The sequence below is a fragment of the Danio aesculapii genome, chromosome 1 (assembly GCF_903798145.1).
Source record: "Danio aesculapii chromosome 1, fDanAes4.1, whole genome shotgun sequence".
Lineage (NCBI taxonomy): Eukaryota > Metazoa > Chordata > Actinopteri > Cypriniformes > Danionidae > Danio > Danio aesculapii.
In genome coordinates, this window is record NC_079435.1 from 61,992,098 (window position 1) to 62,002,097 (window position 10,000).

Below are 10,000 nucleotides of genomic sequence, written 5' to 3' on the forward strand. Positions count from 1 at the left end.
TGGAGCACTTTGGCTGTTGTTTATTTATGTTACGTTGTCTTTGGTTCACGAGTCGTATTTAAATTAGGGAAAGTAACATGCATCATAGCAGCAAAGAGAACAAAATCCCTCAATTAACCTGCTAGATTGAACTCCACTTGGTTCCTCGCTTGTTCTGTCCATGCATTTCTGTCCTCAGCCCTGTATCTTAAATACATCCTGTGGTGTGGCATAGCAAAAAGAAGAAGAAAAACTGCTTTTAATAATATACAAATAGTGTAAGAGTGTTTACATTTTACATTTCAATGGAGAACCAAGAGGAAGCATAAATACTCAGAATAAAAACGGTCTCAAGACAGAACCCTGAGGTACCACACAGATAACAGGAGCTATAAATAATAAAAAAAAAAATGGTAAAACTTCTTTTCAGCACTCAATTTCCTCACTGAAGGACCAAAAACAAGCTGCAAAAGTCAGAAAATGTGTAGAAACTCCGGCATGATGACTTCCACCTTGATCTGGTGATGCATCGTAGCAGCAAAGAGAACAAAACCCCTCAATTAGCCTGCTAGATTGAACTCCACTTGGTTCCTCACCTGTTCAATCCATGCATCTCTTTCCTCAGCCCTGTATCTTAAATATGTTGTATGGTGTGACAGCAAAAAGAAGAATAAAAACTTACTTTTAATAATATACAAATAGCATAAGAGTGTTTACATTTTACATATTAATGGAGAACCAAGAGGAAGCATAAATACTCAGAATAAAAACGGTCTCAAGACAGAACCCTGAGGTACCACACAGATAACAGGAGCTATAAATAATAAAAAACATGGTCAAAAGACCAAAAACAACCTGCAAAGGGCAGAAAATGTGTAGAAACTCCCGCATGATGACTTCCACCTTGATCTGGTGATGCATCGTAGCAGCAAATAGCACAAACCCCTCAATTAACCTGCTAGATTGAACTCCACTTGGTTCCTCACCTGTTCTGTCCATGCATCTCTTTCCTGGCCCTGCACGATCACCCTTTAACCCGCTAACAACCATCTCCCCGCGGCCGCCCGCTTTCCTCCATCTGCGAGCCGCTCCGGGCTCCGGCTCTCATGGGGAGTTCAGACCCTTCTGATTGCACAGGCCAGAAGTACAGAAATCCAGACTCCCACGCGGCTGCTTTATGACCTCCAGCGAGCCGCTCCACAGACCAGAGCACCTGCGTTTGCATATGGTGTGCACTAATTCTCCATGTGGCGCTTCATTAAAGTCACTGCCTGCCAGAGCTAAAGAGCCGCCGCAAATTACAGCCGGAGGAAAGCAGTGGCGTGTGCAAACCAGATGCACATGGGTAGTTGATAAATAGACAGTAAATAATTATATCTTTGTAAAATACCATTTCTCAAGAAAAGAAAACACACATATATACAGTATATATATATATATATATATATATATATATATATATATGCACAAGGACATTTGTAATTATGTACACACCCACTGTACATATACATTTGTAATTATGTTTATCTATCTGCACACTTCTGATTATTAATAGCATCCTGTACATTAATTTATTGTAAATCTCTATTGATAGCTAATACAACCTGTGTATAATGTTGATAGTACGTCCATCTGTAAATATCACCATAATTTTTGGTGGAAAATACGGATGTTTAGCTTCAATTAATTCACCTTATTTTTTGAATATGGCACACTACTCTTTTTATTTGAGTACATTTCATGGATCTGCTCTGAGTATAGTGTATTTTATTTGTTGTATCTGTCACATGTACGTCACTTTGGTAAACCCTGGTTGTTTTTATATGAATAAATGTGTTTTATAAATAAAGAATGAATGAATGAAGGTGTTGCTAACTATAATGATGCCTTTATTGTGTGTTTACTGTTCAGCCATCGGTGAGCCGGTGAGCATAAACTGGTTCAGTCCTCAAGGCGAGCGGATCATCTCGAACGAGCGAGTGATTGTTCATACGGAGGGTGTTCGGTCAAGGCTAACCATCTATAATGCCATCATAGAGGATGCTGGGATATACCGATGCCAGGCTGCGGATGCTAAAGGACAGAGTCAAGAAGCGACGGTGGTGCTGGAGATTTACCGTGAGTTTATCTGTTTTGTACAATACGATCAGCTAACATCAGTGCCTGATATACAAAGTCACAGTGTTTCTGTCTCAGATATTTCCCAAATGATGTTGAACAGACTCAGGAATTTTTCACAGTATTTCCTATAATATTTGTTCTTCTGGAGAAAGTCTTATTTGTTTTATTTCAGCAAGAATAAAAGCAGTTTTTTAAATTGTTTTAAAGCCAATTTAAGGTCAATAGCATTAGCCCCCTAAAGCAATATTAGTTTTGGATTGTCTCCAGAACAAACCCCTGTTATATAATGACTTGCCTAATTACCCTAACTTTACTCTAATTACCCTAGTTAAGCCTTTAATGTCACTTTAAGTTGAATACTAGTGTCTTGAAGAATATCTAGTCTAATATTATTTACTGTCATCATGTCAAAGAGAAAAGAGATCAGTTATTAGAGATGAGTTATTAAAACTATTATGTCAACACAGGCTCATTCTGCAAACGTAGCCCTAAATACATTTCTGGAGATCATGAATTGACCCTTCGCTAAGCCACACCCAAAAACCGCCACCCACCAATCGTGGCTTAGCAACCATAGCTACGCACAGGGGCTCTGTCAAGCTTTCGAGCGAGGGAAAACAAGCCAAAGCGTTGTGCATATGGATTGTGCAAATCTGATACCCGGTATCCTAAAAGTTTGGACAGGATGGTGGAACTGTTTTCCCCTTTCAAAACCAAAATCCCAAAGGGAGAAATGCCAGGGTGGATTAAGCTCTGTGAGGGGCACTAAAGGAGCGGAGTTAAGTTGGTTTTGTTTTGATATTCCTGACACATTCAGTGATAGATGGCAACAACTCACACACCTCTTACCATAATCAGATCTAAACTGAGTTTCCTACAAAAACACAAAGCAGGTTCTGTTTCACAGCTGTCTTTTTCTTTTTTTCCCGCTCGATATTATGAGTACTGCTCCGTTTAAGCCCTCGCCATAGTAGTCATACTAATAGCATTCATATTTCCATCCGTTTTAAGCTACGAATATTTGAAACTACATATCAACAGAACAAAACCGAGATATGATCACAATCTGAGCACTTGTGATCAATATACTTCACCCGCAGCTGTTTTTCAGTCATTTATAACCCTCATGTCCATGTCAGAGCTACAGTTCACTGATGTTTTCGTCAGTCTTTTGGAGATTTAGTCATTGGTGGTGACGTTATACTGGGCTAGTGTCTGCTTTTATATTTGGTGTCTGATTAATATTTGCTGGTAGGGAAATCTATTTGTTTACTTCTGCTATTTATACTTTGATTTGCATTTCAATTCATTTATTTTTACCACTTAACTGCAAATTAGAATAGAAATGGTATAAAGAGCACACAAACATGCTGACAGTTATAGGTGCTGGACATTGTTATGGGTCAATGATGCTAATATTCAGCACAAATCCATCAAGTTCCCCTTTCTGGCTGCTCTTTCTGTGAATGAATTATGTAGAAGCACTGTCACTATATTTCATTGCACAACATTAGTCTATCAGGCTTTTTGGCTAAAAATAGAGAAATCAGGGTTTAATTAGTTATTATTAGATTATTTGTAAATGTTGCTGTGCTGCTGTGCATGAACTGAGCTGTTGAATGTTTAGCGTATGAGGCGGCTAGGCTAACCTAGCTTTAATTTTGATTTAATTATTCTCTAATCGTTGCCTATTAAGTCGTGAATATACCCCTGTAATGCGTACTGCAGTCATTTTTTGTCTGGCTTTCTCTGATATCTCACCTGTTCCCCAAAAATGACTAATTATATCCCTGGGAATGTCTGACACTGGCGCATACACATTGTAATAGAAGTGCCAGGCACGAAAGCTTGACAGGCGTAGCAACAGTAACTAAGGAGGGCGGGGCTTAGCGAAGGGTCAATTATGTAGTCAGAGGAGCATATGGCTGCATTTCATCTTTAAAACGAATGCTACGGGGTGGTATGACGGCGTTCTCGACCTCGACCTCCGTCGGTTTTTCCGCTGTTACCAGTTTGTCCAGTGGCTCGCCGCATACATCGGTGGAGTTAACCGCAATGACAAAGTTCGAGTCAGACGAAGAACGCTGACTAGATCTAGACTTTACGAGTTACTTGCATGTGGTGTACTGCATGTATCAGCTATTATAAAATCCAACAGAACTAAAGCAACACTGCAAGAGTCAACTTTTAATTAAAGGACATTAGCTGCCCTCAGAAATGCTGATTCTGTGCTGTGAAACCAGACTGAAATTTATCAAACCTTAATTTTTCATTAAAATAGGATATAACCTAGTTTTTTTAGAAGAGGCTGCAACTGCATGCTGAAGCCTCAAAGGAACACAAGCATTAGTCAGACTGCAATTTATAATAGAGAAAATGCTTTGTCCAGGCTTATATCCTCAAACTGTGCACTGTAAAAATATTGGGAATTGCATTATGGGATGTTAATCTCTGCTCTGTCCACCTTTGATGTTGGAAATTTGGGTGTAGTCGCACTAGGCTACCTGAACTGTACCCAGGCATGTTTGACCCCCATTTCCCTGTTCGTTTGACAAGTTTGAACGCTCCGAATCGGGCCCAGGCGTGGTTCAGTTGGCTGGCCCGGCTGGAAGAGATGTGTCAGAGCGTGGTTCACAACCCAGGCTCATTCTGAAAACAAACCTCAATAGACGTTTCTAGAGACCGTGAAATACGTCCCGGCGGCATGGTTTTCTGCAGTTTTTGTTGTCACGAATACATGAGAGGCCTCTGTGTGCGCTTTTTTTGACAACTCAAATTTCCCTTGCGAGTGCCATTTGTGCCTGCTGTTCTCGCGTAAACCCACCAGAGGCCGCTGTTGACTGACTTTTTGACTGACTGAGTGAACAATCGACTGACCCGCCCAACCCCTTCCCTAAACCCAACCAACATGTTTCAAAAGCAATCCAGAAAAAGAAAAGCCCTCATCTGATTTTTACCACATCCTCACTCTGCTATTTACTTGCTTATTTTATTTTTTGGATTCTGTTTTTGTCTTACCTGCCTTCTGGAACCGTTCTTCACCGGACTCGAACTCCATCGACGTGGTCAGCTCCTCTCTGCGTCTCAAGTCCGCCAACGTACATGGTGCGTTAACGGGACAAACTGGTTGCAGCCGGAATGCCGTCCATATGGAAGTAAGCGGTCAGCTGGTAAGCGGGAAAAGGAATGTCGTCACACCGTCCTGTAGCATTCGTTTTAAAAAATGAAACGCAGCCATACGTAGCCATACCTCTGGCTACGTAATTTGCGGCCTCCAGAAACGTCTGTAGGACTACGTTTTCAGAATGAGCCCGTGTTGGCGTTTCAGTTGGGCTTTGGTGCGGTACGCTTGTAGTTTGAGTGCAAAGTGCACCTGAGCCCGCAGCTAAAGATGCAACATCGCTTTTAAGGGACTGTTTCATATGGATTTATTAATCATTCTTACTTTTCAATGAACGCAAACTATCGTAGATTATTAAGGACACAAACCCCTCACTGCACAACAGCTGCACCTTCAGCAAACCTCCTAATACCTGCAGCACGAGGACTTTCATGAACATTTATAAACGTCAAAAGTGCTGGATCTGTTCAGCAGAGGATTTGACTGTGTGTCACTGCATATCAAACCACTTAAAGCAACACAAAACAGTTTAACAAAAGCAATCTCCACTGTACGGAGTCTAAAGTGCTTCTCTTCTGTTATAACAGTCATATCGGTGACGTAAGTGTGCTCGCGCTTGAAAAGTAAAATTGCCAACATAGACTCATTCTGAAAACGTAGCCCTATATACATTTCTGGAGAGTGCAAAATATGTAGCCAAAGCTACGTATGGCTGCATTTTGTCTTTAAAGTGAACGCTATGGTGGGTATGACACCGTTCCTTTTCTCGCTTACCAGCTGACCTGGTAGCTTGACATGTACGTCGGTGGATTTGAGACGCAGAGTTGTGTTGATTGCAACGACAGGGTTCGTGTCCAGTGAAGAATGATTCCAGAGAGCAGGTAAAACAAAAACAGATGCTAAAAAATAAAATAAACAAGTAAATAACAGGGTGAGAATGTGGTAAATCTGAAAACATGGTAAAAATCAGGGAGCTCTAATTATCTGGATTGCTTTTTAAAACACTGTCGGTTGGGTTCAGGGAAGTGGGTGGGTGGGGGTAATCGGTCTGTTGGTCAGTCAGTCAGTAAGTCAGTTGACAGCGACCTCTGGTGGATATACGTGAGAATAGCAGCTGTGAATGGCACTTGTGAGAGAAATTTGAGATCTGAAAAAGCATACACAACGGCCTCTAGTGGATTTGCGAAAACAAAAAAAACTGCAAAATAAAATGTAGATCCTGGGACATATTTTGATTTCTCCTGAAATGTATACAGGGGTACGTAATCAGAATGAGCCTGGGTTGAAAATTGCAGTGTGAGTGGTCGCCGAGGGGGAGAGGGGAATGGAGACAAGTGCACCCTAGCACGATTCAAGACAATCATGCCTAGTGTGAGTACACCCTTCAACTCTACAGTTTAACAATGTGAATTGTAATGCCATTTAGTAGTTTGAAATAATATAATGTGTAAGAAATAATATCTAGAGAAATAAGCCTGTAAAATAACAGAAAATGCTGCAGTTCATTACAAGGTTTTCATATTGTAATATATAACATTTAACAAATAACAAAGATATAACCACAAGAGTGTGTATTGATATCAATAATTCCATGAAGATCCTTGAACATCCATTCTTTTGCACAAAGCAGTTTCAGTTATTCAGATTATTCAAATGGTCCTATATAAATAAAGATATATATATATATATATATATATATATATATATATATATATATATATATATATATATATATATATATATATATATAATCTTTTTTAGTAAGAACTGTTGACTAAATGGTCTGTACTACTTTTCTATAAAAACTCCATTACATTTTGGGATCCTAATTTTATTATTTTTATGAAGATTAATTCACATTGTAGCAGCGATGTCATTGACTAAATTAAAGGAGCTGGCTCATTTCATTTGCTCAGATGTGAAAAGACTGGAATGTTTCAGTCAGATGGCCTTCAGTCTGTCTGAACAGTTTGTCTTTTAGCTGAAACCAAGCACAATCTTTAGCATTTTCAGTGGCTAAATGCTGAATATACAGCGGGGGAAATAAGTAATGGTGCCGTTCACTTGAAATGTTATGTTAGTAACAACCAAAGAAATACATATATGCACAGAATATTACAAATGAAGTTATGCATAATAAAATGAAATGACACAGGGAAAAAGTATTGAACAGATGAAGAAAGGGAGGTGTATTTGAGCAGTGAAAGCCCAGACAGCAGCTGAAATCTCTCTGTAGTTCTTCGGCAGCCCTCTGCTCTTCCTCAGTGTAAATGAATATCAGCTGCTTCAGTCCAACATCTATTAGCAGAAGGATGAAGATCAAACCATTTCAGCAAGACAATGATCCAAAACACAGCCAAGGAGACTATCAGATGCTTTCAGAGAAAGAAAATCAAGCTGGAGAATGGCCCAGCCAATCGCCTGAGCCGAATCCAATAGAGAATACAGAATAAAGCTCAGATTTTAAAGACAAGATCTAAAGAAGCATCAAGATTTTGACACTCTGTTGAAGTGTGTGAGAAACTCACACCTGAGCGATGCATGAGTCTTCATTCTCCATATGAGAGGCGTCTTTAAGCTGACAGCACTATACATGTCTTTTATATAAAGTCTTAAATACAATAGTTTCCGTTTCATTTTTCTGCGTGTATTGTATGGGTTTTTACCAAAATCTGGTTAAATTCCATGTCAACAGCTCCTTTAGAAATATTATTCCCAGGAACAAAACATGACAACGTGTTCAATACTTCTTTCCCCCGCTGTATGTGTATAATAGTGTGGAAACCAGGCCCAGTGTGACGCTCTGGCCTGACCTCAGAGCTCCAGCCAAATGATCAGATTCACTAGAGAAAAACAGCACAGAGATTCACTCTGTTTACAGGCACGCTTTCTGGAGAACTGAGCCATGAACGTTATTATATTCAAAGCATGCTGAGACGAGGACGGAAAATAATCAGTTTGATTAGCCACTGAAACAGCTTGATTCATTCGTCATTACACTTTGAGTCATTAGAGAAGCGCTTCTGTGAGGAATCAAGCTGGTTTCAGAGAGGTACACATTCAGGCGAGGAACGCTTAGAAATAAACACACACAAATGACTGTATAGAGCTGTCATATTAGAGTGGCCAGCCATGAGTAGGGCCAGACGGAATCTGCAGACGCTTTCTGCTATTTCTGTGGAGAATTTTACTAAAAATCTGCAGATTTCTGCTGAATTATTTTGGGAGTATCATAACTAAAACCTTAATATGTGAAATAAAAAATAATCTCTTTTTAACTTTTATTTAATGTTTAAAACGCAAATCCAATTAGTAAAAGACAGAAAATATTACTGTCCAAACTACATTATGCATAAATCAGATGAATATTTTCATATTAGTCATTATTATTACTGTAATACATTTAAAAACTGAATAAATATAGATTTACACACATTTACTCAAGTAAATAAACAGAGTTAATGATGGGTTAAAAATCTGCGGAAATCTACGCACTGTAAAAAATAAATCTGTAAAATTTACGGTTAAAAACCGGCAGTTTTGGTTGCCAGTACTTTACCGTTAAAAATACGGTACAAACCGTAAAAGTAATTTCTCATTTTTACGGTAAACTACCGTGTTTTATTAATTTATAGAGGTAATATGTCTGTGTTTTGATTTACCAACATCTACACATCTTTTTTTACACAGTTAGACACGTTAACACAGCCATATACAGGTGGTGATGAGGAAGTAACATAATGAACCAATGCTCAACACAAACAACTTTTCCTACAAGTAGTAAAGTGTATTATATAGAAGCTGCTCAGTGTCATTCACACTAAACACCAGTATAGTCACACACATAAAATTAAAGTCATGAAATTAACATTATCAACATTAGAGTTAACATAATCTCTAATGTACATCACTGATGGGGAAACAGCTAACAAGATCCATAGTAATGTCAACAAAATGCATAAAAAGTTTTATGCCATGCAGGGAATTCTGGGAAGGTCAATTTACGGTTATTCGGCGTATATATTAAGTAAACATGCTGTTAACCAGGTTACGGATTTGTACTGTAGCATTTTTACAGTTTTTTACCATATTTTACAGTGCAGAAAATCTGAGGAATTCTGCACGCGCAGATTCTGTGTGGGCTTAGCCATAAGGCATGAATGAGAATGGGAAATGTTGCCTCAGAATTGATCTGGAAATAGTTTTTATTTGTGCCTCAGGTAACATTTATTTTATTTCAAGTTCTAATAAATAAACATCTTAAACTTAAAAAAAAAACTTAACAAATGTTTAATAGTTAAAACACTTCTATACAGTATCACTGGTCTAATAATTCCAATAGCATACATTTACGATGCTCGGAGAAAACATTGCTGGCTTTTACAATAAACTGCTGAGACTTCAAAAACTGAAGTAGCGATATTTCATAGAAGTTACGTAAGTTGGGTTTTTGTTTGCTTGTTTGTTTGTTTGTTTGTTTGTTTGTTTTAGCAGCCTGTATGATGCTATAGTAGCCTGGGCTGTGTTTCTTGAAGTGAAGGTTATTTCTAAACTAATTTCGAGAGGATCACATGCTTATGATTGCTTGCAGCCGGTCCCGCATTATTCAATATATGATTGACCAATCAGACGATTCCTGAGCCACTATTAATACCCTCAGTTCCACATCACAGCTATCTTCGTTTGAAATAATCCCCCCTTCCACCCAAACTCCTCCCCTTTTCCTAGATGGGTGGCACAGTGGCCCAGTGGTTAGCATTGTTGCCTCACAGCAAGAAC

The 10,000-nt window shown here is 38.9% G+C and overlaps 1 protein-coding gene across 3 annotated transcripts in view; it reads left to right on the forward strand.

Moving 5' to 3' along the window:
* Positions 1–10,000, forward strand: part of zgc:152904 (uncharacterized protein LOC767777 homolog) — a 452,586-nt gene that overhangs the window by 353,573 nt on the left and 89,013 nt on the right. For all 3 annotated transcript variants that reach the window (XM_056463791.1, XM_056463776.1, XM_056463783.1), the window contains exon 3: positions 1,891–2,097. In XM_056463791.1, coding sequence (XP_056319766.1) covers positions 1,891–2,097 — 207 coding nt within the window. The remainder of the gene's footprint in view (positions 1–1,890; positions 2,098–10,000) is intronic.